The sequence below is a fragment of the Chelonoidis abingdonii genome, chromosome 2, assembly GCF_003597395.2.
Source record: "Chelonoidis abingdonii isolate Lonesome George chromosome 2, CheloAbing_2.0, whole genome shotgun sequence".
NCBI classification, from domain to species: domain Eukaryota; kingdom Metazoa; phylum Chordata; order Testudines; family Testudinidae; genus Chelonoidis; species Chelonoidis abingdonii.
Window position 1 is genome coordinate 172432005 of NC_133770.1, and position 17010 is coordinate 172449014.

The following is a 17010-nucleotide window of genomic DNA, read 5'->3' on the forward strand; positions in this document are numbered from 1 at the left end:
CAGAAGTTTTTGAATGAGGCAAGCAAAACGATCCATCAGGACCTATTTACACTAGAATGAAAAGCTTTTCCACTTGAACGGTATATGTTCTTGTAGACTCCTTCTGTGAAGCTTGGAGAGCTTGAGACACTTAAGTACCTCTTCCATGTCATGAGTCATTATGAAATAAATGCCAGGTTGCGATGGAAAGAGGTGTCCTGGTTCTGAGTGACCCAGCCATGACTAGGCTGTAACTTTATAGGATCGGGTAACTATTATCTCCAGGAGGAGAAGAAATCAGTTGTCTCTGCACTACTAACAATCAATTCAATTTTTGTCATTTGAAGGATCAGTGGTTAAATGTACGTGAACACCTTTTCCTAAAGGATGGAGAAGTACTGTCCCTGTGGTCTATACCCCTCTCCTCCTCCACACAGCTACCAGTAACCCTTGTTTAGGAGGTAAAGCCAACTTTACGCGACATTAGGTCTCTGAACAGCCAAAATAAATAGAGGTCTGCTCTCATATCAAGAATATTTCAGCGGAAATGATTCTCCTGGAAGAACCAGAAGTAGATCTCCAACTGGTATGTATTTTCGTAGCTCCACTGAATTTATGAAAATGTATACCAATTGCAGATCTTCGCCCAGATACTGTGGTTGTGAGAAACCCCTAAGTAGGCTTTTCATATAAGAGTAGACACAGTCCTTTCTGAACCAAAGACTGTTCCTTGGCTTAAGGGTTGGATTAAACCAGGTCAGACTGGTGTTGTTTTTTTTCCTCTGGTGAGTCACATCTTAATGCTCCAGAATCCCAGCTTCCATTAAAAAAAAAATAAAATAAAATAAAAAAAAAATTAAGTCTCTAGCTCTTTTAACTGCAAATAAAACTTTCACATTGTGGACCAAGTACAAACCAAAGCAGTGATTCTGTCTGAACCTTCAGTTCATGTGAAGAAATAGCTATGAGGCCCATATAAATGGTTCTTCCTTGTTTGAAGAGATGCATAGGAGTTTGGAAGCCTAATTTTCATCCAACCACATGATATAAACTTACCCGGAAGAAACCTCACAAACCGTGGCATGAAATGAAATCTTGGACAACAAGAATTGTTTTCAAATGAAGGACCTTAAATAAGAAAATTAACAGAAAAAGAATTAAGTCTCTGAAAACATATTTGCAGAAACAGAGGTTAAAGTCCTGGCTCTACTGAAATCAATGGAAGCTTTGCTATTGAGTTCAACAGGGCCACAATTTCACCCAGAATATCTAAATCTTCAGTGAAATTATCAAAACACAGCACGGTAAAAGGGGAAATAGAGATAATGTACTCTTTGGTCCACTATATAACAGAAATGTCCATGTGGGCAGGAAGAAAAAATTCTGCTTATATCATCAATGCAATTTTTAAAAAAATGTTCTGTAAGAACACAGGAATAAAGAATTTGCTTTTGTTTAGATTTTGTATTGTTCGTTCCAATTAGTTCGTTCCAATAATAGTACTTATCTTTATACATACTAAGGGGGAAAAAAAAGTTCTATGTTATTGTTTCTTTCTCCTTTCCAATGATATTAGTTAAGGCTTCATGTGAAAAGGAAAGCCCAAAATGGTATGTGACTTACAATTTTAAAAAGTAAAGGAGAGTACAATCAAAGCCAGTAATACTTAATCCAAAAACCAGATCATGCAATATATTCAATAACTAACCAAAGGAAGCATACACAAAATATTAAGCTTATATGCATCTCTCTGTGTTACAGCAAGTACTAAATAAATCTTCATAGGAAAACCCAAGAACCAAAAGAAATTTACATATTTTAAAGTGAACTTCTTCTGAAATTTCTCTTGTTTTCTCTTAGCAAAAGTTTTAACTCTGAAATTTTGTTGTGTCACAATCTTAAAATGTATGTATTTTTCCACCTATCCTGGTAAGATTTTCAGCTATAATGACAGCTCAGTAAGCACAGGAATACTATGTGGCTGTCAAAGTGACATTATTTTGTAGTTTCATTGTACTACAGGACAAATGCCTTCAGTCTGTGAGCTTGTCAGGGCAAAGACAGCATTCTTTTTGACACCCTGACAACAAAGCCTCACAAACACATTATTGTGCAATAATATAATTAACAGCTTGTTTAAAACAAAAATCATGTAGGAGTAATTAAGGATGTGTTAAATGTCTTATCCAAGAGACCTGGATGACAACTCTTAGCACTGTTAGTTTCTATACACCCACTGTAATGGACCCTTATCAACTGTTTGTTCTTGGTAAAAGAAAACCGGAAACTTATCCATACTATTAAAAATTGAAAACATTCAATTTTGTTATTTCAAGTTCTCCTTTTTAAACCAAAGCATGTTTTAAAACCTAGGCATAATTACTGAATTCGTAAATAACATTTACTATTTCTGCATGTGTATATTTTTAACTGTACAGTTACCTATAAGATTCCAGTCATAGAGTTCCAAAATATCTCTGAATAGATACAAAGAGAATAATTCAAGCCCTCTCACACAAAAATTCTAGAAAAGAAAAATGCCAGAATATCATTATTCATATATTTCAACACATAAATAATACAATTTGGAGATGATACTGCTCAATGATTAGTAAATCTTTAGCCATATGACTGTCTGTTATTCATTTAAGCATCACTTAGCATTTGAGGCCTCTTCTGAAAGCATGTTAATGCATATTAAGTGTTCTTTATTAAAGGCCCAAATCCACACTGGAGACAGATACTATGAGCTCAGGACTGCAAAATAATTTACTATGCACCAAAAGCCTTTCACTCGAATAAGTTAAAGAGATGATATATTTATTACAAACACCTCTGTCATAATTCCCCACTCTTGCATCTTCTTGCTAAAAAGCTTATAAATCATCATTTGTGATATCACCACCACACCCTAAGCAACAAATAAATACACCACAAATTGAGGATTATGATTTTAAGAGCAGAGAAATTCCTCAGCTCAACTGGGAAAGAAGCTACTGTAATTTTCAGCTGTCTTTCACTCTGTCTTAAAAACACTATTTCAAGTCAATATAAATTATATAAAACAACAGCTCAAGTCAATATAAATTGTATGCATATGAAGCCAACCAAAAATTCCAAACCCAACAAAATCTCTTTGGCAAGGCTGCCTTGTTAAACAGGGCTTGCAAGCAGTGCTGTAGGCACAGGCAATTGACTAGGACTCCACAAAGACAAGTTCCCTATTTTGATTGCTGTCCTTTTATTACTTTAAATCAAGATTTGGAGACAGCACAGTAGATTCAGTATCAGGAAGTTAATCACACTGAGATCCACATTAATCATGTTTTGGATTTTCGGCCTCTTGCATATATTTAGATAAACCTACTGCTGAGTGACAGAAAAAGGAAAGAACTATGAAAAAATATGTAAATATATGGGACTAAACTAAACTAAACACTGATGTTATCTTAGTAGTTAGCATGCAGAGTAAATCTACACCTAGACATGACGTTCCATTGCAGCAATTTATTCCACAAATTTTGCTTTATCAAAGACTGTCTTAATACAAACCAGCACATTATAAACTGGAATTGCTTTGTTTGCATTTATAAGGATTTTTTCTTTTTGCATTAGTTTAGATTAAAAGACACCCCTGTTCTATTGACCAGACCTCAGGGCTGGGAGTCAAAAAAGTCAAATACCAGTCTTAGGGCTAGTCTACACTGGCAACGTTAAAGTGCTCCTGTGGCAGTGCTTTAACATGGCTTGTGTGGTCACAGCAGAGCGTTGGGAGAAAGCTCTCCCAGCGCTCTAAAATAACCCACCTCCACGAGGGGCGTGGCTCTCAGCTCTGGTGCACTGTCTACACTGGCGCTTTACGGCGCTGAAACTTGCTGCGCTCAGGGGGGTGTTGCAGCACTATAAAATGCCAGTGTAGACAAGCCCTTAGTTCCACCACCGATTTGCATGGCAAACCACCACCTCATTATGCATCAGTTTCCCCATTTGTAAAGTAGGCACAGATACTTACCTTATTTCACAGGCATATTGTCTGAAATATATTTGTACAGATCTTTGAAAAGTTCAAAGAGGTATGGCTAAAGCTGAGTATTCTTCAATTTATTTTCACTATATAGGGTCCCAGATATATGCTTAAAGCTTTATGTAGAAATCATAGGTTTCCATTCAGCTATACATTCAGAGGGTGCATGAGGCTAAATACTACAGAGTTAATCCTTTAAATATATCAACAATTCATAACCTAAACTGATCTCTTGACTAATTATCGCCCTTACCTCAGGCATCATCTCTTCAATGAAATGAATTGTATAGTCAATGTTAAATCTGATTACTTTACACAGAGGAATCTGGAAGGAAAACAGAAGAGCGGTTCAGTTTGAAAGGACATATGATGCTGACTGCATCACTCATACAATTATGTTTCCTAAGAATTTCCATCTGATGAAAAGGACACTTAGTAAAACTGTTGCCTCAGGGAGTTCACATAAAGTTTGGGGCAGGAGGGAGAGAGAGAAATAGATGACTATAATAACTCCACTTGTGAAATAACATAGGACTGACAGGAATCATTGGTCAAACAATGCCATCTACTGGAAATTGTGTTTTTTTCAGCAAAAGCAAAATTAACCAACAGATCTCTCTTCTCCCATTTTGAAAATACTGTATTTGTAGATGAATTTATTGTGCATGGTAGAGGGTGCCAGACTGGTCTAGCAACCTCGAAGCAAAAAGTGTTTTTAGCCCACTACTAATCCTATTAGCCACATTGTTTTAACACATCTTTATGTAATGGGAGCATGACACAGGGACTTGCAGTACATATTTATAGGTTTACACAAAATAGAGCTAAAAAATACTATACTGTCTGGTAAGCCAAATATTTAATCATTTTTTAGTACATAAGCTTGCAAAGTCCATAGACTGCCCCTCACCACCCTGCTTCTTTTAGAGGGACAATGTCAACCTGATTTTTTTTTTTAAATTGACAAATTTCAAAAAATTGTAATTTACTAGAATACCCCTTGCAAATATTTTTCCAATATCCTTGTCAAAATATTACAGAACTTTTTCTATTCTGCTGCTGCTACTGCTTATGATGATGAGAGTGTTTACAGGAAATGACAATGGGTAGGCTCAAAATAACTACCACACATGCTTGGGCCAAACTCTTCATTTCTCCTTCACCTTCATTTTTGACTGCAGCCTCTTCAGTTTCAGCTTTACTGTAGTTGTTACTAGTAAATACACTAGCTCTCTCAGATCAGGGCATGAGACACATGTCATAATGCTAGCACACAAGACAGGAAATGCAACTGACTGTATACAAAGTGCTGTCAAACACTGAAGTAAACACACTGAAGAGAGAGAAAACTTTTTTTTTCTATAATCTCCATCAGTTATAGTTAGAGATTTGGGGAGGGGAAGAGGAGAGTGTTGGATGAATTTTCATATGGAAACGTAGTCTTCAAGACGATGGCATCCCTTTAAAGGTTTATTTTCCTTCCCCTTAGTAAAAAAGAACCCTATCACACCCCAGTAATCACAAGAATTGTATAACAAACTAGGACTCCTGTATAATACAAAATTGGTGGAGGTGGGGGAAGAGGGATGGACAAGATTGCAGTTTTGTGCTTTCAAGGGGCTTTTTAACAGCCAGTTTTAACTTCAATTGTGAAAAATACTTTGACAATTTCTTTTTAGGTTTGTAACACTCACTACTAAGACTCCACTCAAGTGTAGCATTGAAATATTAAAAGAATATTTAAATTACACTTTCAATGATTAGTAGTATTATTTTCACTAATCTTAAAATTTAGTGTTACAGTTTGGATTCTAAAGGTTTTGGTGCAAAAAGCAAGCAGACAATGCAGTACACACACAATTGCATGTCTTTCTAATCCAGTGAGCCATGAGAGAACTTAAATTCTTGTCATTTTTTAGTCAACATGGCTGAAACTTTCACTGTCCGTGCAAATATAAGAGACCACCTCGTAATGATCAACGATTCATGAAACTGAAACAATTTAAGGTCTCAATCCTGCAATGAAACTCTGTACCTGCAAAGAGGCATGCTGAATTCAGTTCACAGGTACAAGTTCCTGTCTGCCTGCATCTGCTTGCAGCACCGTGGTCCTGGGCTTACACTCCCTTCCTCCCCACCCAAAATACACCTCTCTCACTAACGTTAATCTTTAGGCTACATCTACCAAGTATAGTTGTTACTAGGAAGATTCCAGATGCAACCATCTTTGTAGATGTTCCCCCTATTATGAACTTGTTTATTCAGAAACGAAATCCCCTACAGATTACCAATATTAAATTAAGAATATGACAAATCCCTTTCTTCAAATGTATTTGATACTGGATACCTTTCAATAGAAATTAAGAATCAGGACATTAAGATATGTTACTCAACGTTTGGGGAAAAAATAAGAAGTCACATTTATTTCAACAGTGCTTTAAAATATTGTGAGAGCCTATTTTTCAACAGATGTCTAAAGATGACCAAGTCAGGACTTTCTAGATCAGCTGCTTAACAGCCAGGACTATTTCCATTTGTCTTCTGTGCAGAATAAAGAGACCAGACAGGGGATTCTTAAAACAGGTGAGCAACTTCCAAATAACTAGGAACAAGTTTCACATGCACAGCTGCACTTAAAAAAGCTGGAAGAATGCTATTTGTTGAATAATATATTCAAAGAACAATCCTGTTATAAAGCTGGTTGAATAACTTCACACAAATGATGCATTATTCATTGAACATCTATGATTTGACTTATCATTTTATCTAATATTTCTCCAGCTTGGCTAATAACGCAGCTTTGCTACAGAGCTGCAGGGTGCAAGTGAAGCCTCCTCAGCTATACAAATTTGTCTCATTAAAATATTTTGTTATATTATCTCCATTCTTGCAAAGAACCATGTGGATGCTACACTTAGCCATCTGCTATTTATCAAGCATATCCTGAAATGCCTCTGAAATGGCAATTCCCCCATAATTGCTGTCAAAAGCCTTACAGTGTAGCAAGAGCATTCTCCTTGTGAAGGCCTTGCCTATCTAGTATCCTGTTGATATCAGAAAAGATTGCATGGTATTGCTTTATGACCATATGTCTGCAGTAAAGAGCAATCTGTTAGAATTATCAGTTGCTGCTGATCATTTTCATATAGTTAGCAAAAAAAGTACAGGAAGAAAACTGCAAACAAGGCTCCAGTAGTTTTGTGCCCAAAACACACAAGTTCCACACTAGAAGTAGGTTGAGTATCTTCAGGTATCAGCTCATACATGGCAGTGTGAATTCTCTTTGCCTCTGCTGGAAGAATTTTCTGTAACACATTTTGTCTGTAATTCTCCAACTCATGTTTGACTTAGAGTGAATTTGTATTCTAAAGAAAAGGTGGCTCCTTTATCCTTAGTATAGTATCTTCCCAAATGAAAAAGCTTAAGTGTTTCTTTCTGCTCTATGTCACCAAAAGCGAAAATGGAGGGACTGGGTGACAAAATTGCCTTTGAACACTAAGGGCTTGTCTACACTTACAGTGCTTCAGTGGCGCTATCTAGACCAACTGGAGAGCTTCTCCCATTGGCGGAGGTACTCCACTTCTCTAAGGGCAGTAGCAATGTCAACAGGAGAAGCCCTCTCATCAACACACAGCACTGTCTAAACCAGAGATTAGGTTGTTATAACTGTGCCCTGGTCTACACTACAGAGATAGGTTGATGCAAGGCAGCTTATGTAGACCTACTTCTGTAAATGTCTACACTGAAACTTCGCTTCCACTGATGTAACTCGCCCGCTACACTGACTTATTAATTCCACCTCCATGAGAGGTATATAGGTTAGGTCAATGTAGTTAGGCTGACACAGTGTCAGTGTGTAGACACTACGTTTCTTACATCAACTGTTGCAGGCTTTCAGAAGCCATCCCACAATGCCCCACACTGACAGTTCAATCGGTGCAAGCATTCATGGTGAGGATGCACACTGCTGATACAAGGAGCAAAGTGTAGACACGCATAAGCAATGTAAGTTAGGTAGACTTAATTTTGTAGTGTAGCTGTGCCCTGGGTCGCTCAGGGGTGTGGATGTAGTTACACCGACATAAATTTGTAGACCAGAGCTAAGAGAACCATCACAGCAAAAGGTTTTAGAAAATGCTGAAACCCCAATCACATTTACTTTTGTCAAGGAACAGTGGGGCCCTTTCACAGGCACCATCACTTTTCTAGTCAGCTAGACACTGTTTCTTAATCAGGTTTGGCATATCCTGTTATTTCATGTGTGACTCTACAGTGTAAACACGTTTCTTTATTTGCATAATGAAACCAAACTAATTCAAGTTGTGAATAAATTGACAACTTGAAATCTAGTCACATTAAAAAAAATAAAATAAAATAGTCAGTTAAAATGTGTTTCCTATTACAATATAGCTGTGTTCTAGTCTCCATGATACTTGTTTTACGATCACATTTTTCTACTTTTTAAAGTGGTTCTCTCGTCGATGTTCCTGTGTGAAACAGGGAAGAACAACCCGCAGGTGACTAGAGAGAGGAAACTGTGAAACTGATCACACACAGAGAGCTGTCAAAAGCACCAAGTGAGCAGACAGAAAAACCGAAGACATATTCTTCTCAATCTCTTTCAATTAGAATACTCTTGGGGCCCAATCCTCTCACTGAGAACCATGCAGGTTCTGCGGGGGGAGAGAATAGATGTTTCTTTTAACAATAGTAGGTATAAAATTTGTAAGCAGAGGAGTGATTTTTAAGTTGACAGTATCCCTTTGATTAATTCTTGTAAACATACAGTTCCTGGTAAGTATTTCTATACTTCTACTCAGATCAGAATGGCAGTGACCTTTGGTTTATTTCCCCTTTTCCTCAGTTGTGGGGGCTGGGTCTCTTGCTGGGATCATCTGGGTATATCTCACTTAAACACTTCTCAGCAATTGTGGGGGCTTGGGCATTGGTGCATGTTGGTCCCTCCTATTCCCTGCCTGTGGTACATAATAGTCTAGTCTCTTGAGGGCTGTAATAATTTTGGTAGTTGGGTGTAGTTGGTAGGTGATGGCCTGTGATATGCAGGAGGTCAGACTAGAAGTTCTTGTGGCCTCTTCTGGCCTTAAACTCTAAAACTATCAGATGAAAGTACTTAGAATTTGAGAAACAAAAGGATGATGGGATACCAGGGCACCCATTTTTGATGTAGAGTAGGATTCCACTGAAGCTGCAAAATACCTGATTTTAAATAGCCCCACCAAACCATAAAATGCATCATTTTACTAATAATTTGATGGGGAGCTGAACTGGTGTTGGAAACTACAGGAAATTTTTAGTAAACTTCTACTGAAGTCAAGGTTTTTAAAACTAGGTGATCTGAACTAATCCGTTCCCATGTTATCGGTTAAAATTTTTGGTTTTCCTTTTCTATTAACTTTGCCACCTCAAAAAGTTCATCCAATTTAAATCCAATTAACAGTTTTAACAAGTTATCCACATTTTATCTCATTCCCAAATCTTGACACATGCAAAAATATTATTCTGTTGCACACTACAGCCTCAATCACAGTACGAAAGGAATACTTACTCCAGTTAGTCAGGGTAAAACCTGAGCCTCATTAGCACAAATGTCACCCTCCCATTTTCAAGTGAAATTGACAAGAAGCACATGTACTACTGATTTATACAAGTGCTATTTAAAAGGGCAGAAATAGCCTGCCTTCTAGAAAAGTATTATGCATAAAATGAATATACTTACATTTGTCAAAGGGGCATGTGCAAACATAGAAAACCCTTCAAAGATATATTCATGGTCATCATATTCTATAACTGTTGGCCTGTCTGTCTAAAAAAACCCAAAACCAAAAGAAGTTAAAGTTAAGATAGCCATGGCACGACACATGTCAACGTTAAAATAAATTGAACTGGAAGCTTGGCTGGAATTGTTTATAAAGTACTTACCAAGAAGTTTGTGGGAGGTGACACTGTAATTCGATAGTGGTATAGTCTTCCAGCTTTGTTGGTCATGGGGCGACATGGCTTAATAGGCTTTAAGAGAAAGATTCAGAGAATTATGTGCAGAGTTAAGGTTAATTTAAATAAAATGAGGGAATAAAACACTTTTAACATCCATAAAATGTTCACTACAAAAAAAATAAACAAAACAGGTAGCCACAATTAAGTATTCTTGGAGGAGGAGAGAAGTCATAGCATAATACCTTTTTTATTTAACTTCAGAAACATATACAGGGATATTATTCTGGGCAAAATGTAAGTGCAGTTCATACATTCTCCATATTGTTATGCACCTCTCTTGCATACAGAAGCCAGTCATCTAAGTGTTCAGATGCTTTTCTTTTAAATATAATTTCATTTTAGGCAATTAATTAAAAAAATTATAAAGATTATACTTAGATTTTTTATTGGACAATCTCAATTCACTACAAAGATAAGCAGGTATCTTCACTTGACAAGTGGACAAACTGAGGCATCAATCAGACTAGTCCAGCATCACACAGTAAATCAGCATCAGAAACAGACAAAGAACCCAGGTCTGCCAGTGTCCTGCTTTAACAAGCAAACCACACAGTCTTCCTATGAAAAACACATGAATGGCTATGTCTAAATGTAGGAAGGTCTGCATGTGGTTCCGTGGAATATAAGGTTCCCAAGACTCATATTTTCAGGTTCTTCTGAAGCTCTCAGGTTTAATGGGTAAAAATACTCACCAGCAACTAGATTAAAGGAAGCCCTTGTAGGATCTGTTTTCTGCTAGGTTCTCAGTGCTCTGAGGCTCACACCAGATTAAGAGAATCTATAATGGGCTTTTATGAGCCCCCAAAATTCCCAGCATCCTCATCTTTAGGGGCAGCTACCTCCTCACAGTGAGTCAGTCAGATTTCAAAATTTTCACCTACTAAAAATGTTTCTCCTTCAACAAAATTTACTGTTGTGTGAGGGGATGAGGGAAATTAATCTATGTCTAAAATAGTTTATTACAAGCTTCAGTCTGGAGTAATTTTCTGAGACAGGGTAATAAATCCATGAAACAGAAATGTTCATGAATCCTGAAATGCAACAAAGCAGAGGGAGCAGCTGCAGTTAAAAAAAAGTGGGGAGGGAAGAGGGGGAGACCAAAAAAACCGCAAACAATTATTTTGTTTGATTTTTATTTGGAAAGTCACACACAGAGAAAATGATAAAATAAAAAAAACAGTAGGACCTCATGAATGACCAATTTCATGAATGATCAGTTATACAAACCATTGTAGGATAAGAACAAAGCCATGCAGCGCACGATGCTGAAAATTAACACTGTACTTACACTATAATTTTAAGATGGTCAATTTTATGAATTCTTCAATCACCAATTCGTTTATAAAATAGGGGCTGAACAATATAGATACATTTTAAATCAAGAATGTAGGATTAAAAAAACAACAACAAATTATTGAATGTAATTTCTTGGGGAAAAGTTAACATGGGTTTTGTAAAAGGAAATCATGGCTGATCAATCTACTAGAATTCTTTGAGGGGGTCAACAAGCATGTGGACCAAGGTGATCCAGTGGATATAGATATTCAGAAAGGCTTTGACAAGGTCCCTCACCAAAGGCCATTAAGCAAAGTAAGCAGTCATGGGATAAGAGGGAAGATCCTCTCATGGATTGGTAACTGGTTAAAAGATAGGAAACAAAGGGTAGGAATAAATAGTCAGTTTTCAGAATGCAGAGAGGTAAATAGTGGTGTCCCTCAGGGGTCTGTACTGGGACCAATCTTATTCAACATATTCATAAATGATCTGGAAAAAGGGATAAACAGTGAGGTGGCAAAATTTGCAGATGATACAAAGCTACTCAAGATAGTTAAATCCCAGGAAAACTGAGAAGAGCTCCAAAAGGACCTCACAAAACTGGGTGACTGGGCAACAAAATGGCAGATGAAATTAAATGTTGATAAATGCCGAGTAATGCATATTGGAAAACATAATCCTAACTATACATATACAATGATGGGGTCTAAATTAGCTGTTACCACTCAAGAAAGAGATCTTGAAGTCATTGTGGATATTTCTCAGAGAACATCCGCTCAATGTGCAGCGGTAGTCAAAAAAGTGAACAGTATGTTGGGAATCATTAGGAAAGGGATAGATAATAAGACAGAAAATATCATGTTGCCTCTATATAAATCCATGATACGCCCACATCTTGAATACTGCATGCAAATGTGGTCGCCCCATCTCAGAAAAGACATATTGGAATTGGAGATGGTTCAGAAAAGGGCAACAAAATGATTAGGGGTATGGAACGGCTTCTGTATGAGGAGAGATTAATAAGACCGGGACTTTTCAGCTTGGAAAAGAGATGACTAAGGGGGAATATAATTGAGGTCTATAAAATCATGACTGGTGTAAAGTAAATAAGGAAGTGTTATTTACTCCTTCTCATAATACAAGAACTAGGGGTCACCAAATTAAATTAACAGGCAGCAAGTTTAAAACAAACAAAAGGGAGTATTTTTTCCACACAACACAGTCAGTCTGTGGAACTCTTTGCCAGAGGATGTTGTGAAGGCCAAGACTATAACAGGGTTCAAAAAATATCTAGATAAGTTCATGGCTATTAGCCAGGATGGGTAGAGATGGTGTCCCTAGTCTCTGTTTTCTAGAAGCTTGGAATGGATCACTTGATGATTACCTGTTCTGTTCAGTCCCGCTGGGGCAAATGGGATTGGCCACTGTCGGAAGACAGGAGACTGGGCTAGATGGACCTTTCTTCTGACTCAGTGTGGCTGTTCTAATGTTCTTACAAACAAAACGGTTTCTATTAAAACTGATGTGCTCTAAAGCTCTTTGTATTTTAAGGGAAAACAAGAAAATACAACCATGATGTGTCGGTTACCTCTACAGATAAAAACAGTGAGACTTCAGCAATATTTTTTTTCCACAGGAAGGTTAATATATCATAAGAAAAATAGCACTTTTGTGTGTTTCTAGTGGAGACATGTTTCCATGTTGAGGCAATTGCATGTCTTACTACTATCAGCAAGAAAGTAACTAATTTATTCACTTTCCCTTTACACACCTCCTCTACAGGGAAGACTCAGCAGAAACATAACTTGTGTATCTCCTTGATATCTGTGACTCAGTGGTAGTTCATGCTTTGTTGTTATTAGTCTAGCTGCATGTTTCAGAAACTTTAAAAAGAAATTGGCCAGTGCATAGGTTCAGCAACTATTTCCCCTAGTTTTCATATGGAGTTTCATTACAGGTAGCACATCCCAAATGTGAAATTACACAACCGGTAAGAAATCTGACTGATTTAATATGACACCATAGTTTACTCTAAAACAATAACTTCCTCCAATTTATGTCAGAGCAAAACAAGTACCTGCCTACTGCTGACAATATGGCATTTATAAGTGCAATATTCAAAACTCGTTACCTCTTCACCAGGATAAATGCTGTGTCTTATTCCTGTTCGTCTGGCTTTAGCACTGCATTTGCACAGTGGTCCATCATTCATCTGTCAAAAACAAAACAGGATTCTGTTTTTATTGAAAAAAGACAAGAGACAATGTCTGGAAAAGTGTTTTGGTTTTATCATGAATGCTGATACTTCAAAGAGCCTGTCATACTTACAAGCTTTATTGTTTTAGAACAGCCCCTTAAGCAGCAAACTGTTTGTATAGACTGATCTAAGGAAACTGCACAACTGCATTAGACTGTCACTGTTTTTTGTGCAGTGTAAGAAGGGATACCAATGTTAGCAGAATGATACCACTGCAGTATCACATGTAAGGTGTAGCCTTTCCATTTCTTATTTATTAGAACGATCTGCTACGTGCAGCCAATAACCCTGCACTTTATATATTCAGGGGCTTTATTTTATACACAAGTAGTTCTACTGAATGTAGTTGGCGAAATAATGGTCCTACGGAATTTGACTACAATAAGGCCAGGATTTCACCGCACGTATGCAAAATTAAGCAAGTGTAATTGTTTGTAGGTTTGGGGTCTTATTTGGCACTTTAGAGACATAACTGGAGTACTTCAAAAGATGCCTGAACATAGATTTTTTAAAAAAAATGTGGCCATTTCTGAATTATGGGATGAATATATCAAATAACAGTCAAGAGGGGCATTACACACAATATAAAATTGAAACTTACCTTCTTTTTACCTCCAAGCCCTGTGAAGTCTGGGCCCACTGCAGACTGGCAGTTCCAGTTAGTGCAACACCCTAGCATGCTTTCTGGCTGTGACGTCACACCCACCACAGAACCCCGGTAGAGACCGGAGCCAACCTACAGAAGTAGATTAAGTCTCCTTCTTTTTCCACCCCTTTACAGTTTTGCAAAGTTTTAATTATTATATTTTATACCCTATAAGGTATAAATATATTTTAAAACTTCAAAAAACTGCAATTGTGTATAAAAACCCACCATGGGACTCTCCTTACCTTTAGAAGCAGTTTGCAGGTCCCAACAGAGCTCCGTGGTGGGGGGGACATCCTCAGCCAACAGAGAGAAGGCTAGGGTGTCTCAGTGACAGGGAGCCAACAATGAACAGTGGGAATGGACTCCATATGGCCTGGGGGCGAAAAAAAGGCAGCCCAGTTTTAAGGTTAATCTATTGACTGTTTGGCTGACATCATTTTCCTCCTAGATTTTGTCATAACACATACATGCAAGGGGGCTTAAGATGTAGTGCGCATTTCCTCACCTTTGGGTGTTTAACTGTGCATCCTTAATATCAGAGTGATGTGGTATTTTCCTCTTATACAGTTTGACACACTTTGGTATCCTTCAAGAACAAGTGTGCTAAATAAACATTAGCAAAATATTCTCATGTCAAGACTAAGCTGAAAGCACATTTTCTCACTTGCCTGTATATCTTACATATCAGAGACAAGAGAGATAAATAATACAATAAACACTCAATTAGTTGAACGCTTCATGAAAATCAGGGCCCTCCAAGGTCTCTCAAAACCACAAGCTGCTTTTGAAAATCTTGGCATTTACTCTTATTATTAAATTGTATTTGAATATACCACCTTAAGTGAATGCCTGGGGATTTACACAGAAGCGAGGTCACTAGTAAGGCCCAAAAGTGCTTGCAATGTGTGTTAGATACAACATGACATGAATTAGGGATAGATGACAGGCAAGAAGGGAGAGTGGTTTACACAAAAATTACACTGTCAGGCTTCTTTGTTTGCCTTGGATTGGGATTTTTTTTTTGTGCAAGACTTGCTTGACGTTTATTCCTGTTTTGTGGGAGTGAGGGTCTGTAAAACATTTTGGGATATCCACCCAAGGCATTTATAAGCCTATCACTTATGGGAAAGCACACTATTCAAAATAAAATTGTTCTGTACCTAATAAAACTCAGATATAAAAAGTATGTCATTGGCAAGGCCATCTTAACTTTTTTGGAACCTTTTTCAGATGTCCCTTAGGAAGAAGTAACTCAAGGTAAATTCATGGAAAGAACCATGCATTTCTGATACTGTTTACTTCATGGCCCTTCACCACTCTCTATTTGGCAAACATTTCACACTGAGTATCAGAGGGGTAGCCGTGTTAGTCTGGATCTGTGAAAGCAGCAGAGAATCCTGTGGCACCTTATAGACTAACAGAGGTTTTGGAGCGTGAGCTTTCGTGGGTGAATACCCACTTCGTCAGACGCAGGTACCTGACGAAGTGGGTATTCACCCACAAAAGCTCACGCTCCAAAACCTCTGTTAGTCTACAAGGTGCCACAGGATTCTCTGCTGCTTTCATTTCACACTGAGGATTCTATTATATTTGTTTGAAAAACACAGCTTTTCAAACAAAAAACTCGTACAACATAATTTTCTCAGTTAAATATCTCAATAGGTCTATAATTTTGGGTTGTGTTTTAGTAATTTTTTTTTAACCCTAGGAGCATAAATGAGACCTCATAATGGAAGGGTCAACAGATCTTTGAATTCTCACGGCAGCAATGTGCATTGCAGTATCTTCTGCCATTATAATTTGTGGCCTTCTAGTTTCATGCCTCAAACAAAAGGCAGGAAAAACAAGTGTACTGGGGGCGCCCGTTGACAAAGAGTTAGAAGGAACCATAAAAGAGTTAAAAAAAAAGATGGAGATGGCAAATTTGCAAAGAACCGCCTGATCTTTGTGTAACATATATATTCAAACAACATTTCATGAGCTCACCAATTACATTTAACGAGGACTATAATCTGCATGCAATTACAGCAGAACCATTAGGCAAGAAATTAGAAGCATTAACAGCATATTTAAGGCATTATTTATCATTATACAGTAAGAGCTTTTAGGTGAATCATTTGTAAAGCAGCTCTACAAGCTCTCTCTCTCCCTCATCCCGGCATGTATCTTTGTGCCTCTATTGCTAGGCTAAGAGAATAGCACCATTACATTGCTGGTAATGCAGAGTTTACAAATACAGTCAAATATGATTCAAGGTGAAGAATCTCTAGGGTTCTAGGGTTTAAAATTAACTCCTGAGATTGAAAGTAATGTGCACTGAACAACAATAAAATATAATCTAGAAAGGATGAAAAAAAAATCAATTTGCACAGGAGACAACAGGTGTCATCTGGTATATTCTGATCTGTAGATCTGAATAGCTTCCAGAACAAACCTTTAAAATATACAGTGAATGTTCTTCACACAATACCTGTCCGGGGTCATTGTACCAGAGCTCCTCATGCAGACGATCAGGGTGAGCTTTTTTACGCTTAATTTCCGCAATAACATCAAACACTTCAGAATCTGAACTGCTAGAACAGCTGCTATTGTCATCCGAGTCACAGTCAGACTCACTGGAGCTCTCTGGTTCAAACGTAAAAATAAGGTTAGTTGAAAAGAACTCCCATTCATTCTTTTCCAAAACAGTAAAGAATTTTCTAATATTCAAGCAAGCATCATATAGATCTGCAAATTATCAAAGACTTATATAACATTCCAAAAAAAGAATGAGGAGTACATGTGGCACGTTAGAGACTAACAAATTTATGT

General features: G+C 37.5%; 1 protein-coding gene across 3 annotated transcripts in view; it reads right to left on the minus strand.

Moving 5' to 3' along the window:
• The window catches only part of DROSHA (drosha ribonuclease III), a 113650-nt gene that overhangs the window by 75730 nt on the left and 20910 nt on the right, over window positions 1-17010 (minus strand). For all 3 annotated transcript variants that reach the window (XM_032772238.2, XM_032772237.2, XM_032772239.2), the window contains exons 6-12: window positions 16670-16824; window positions 13425-13505; window positions 9944-10030; window positions 9741-9827; window positions 4257-4328; window positions 2422-2503; window positions 1036-1107 (exon numbers count right to left, since the gene is read on the minus strand). In XM_032772238.2, coding sequence (XP_032628129.1) covers window positions 1036-1107; window positions 2422-2503; window positions 4257-4328; window positions 9741-9827; window positions 9944-10030; window positions 13425-13505; window positions 16670-16824 — 636 coding nt within the window. The remainder of the gene's footprint in view (window positions 1-1035; window positions 1108-2421; window positions 2504-4256; window positions 4329-9740; window positions 9828-9943; window positions 10031-13424; window positions 13506-16669; window positions 16825-17010) is intronic.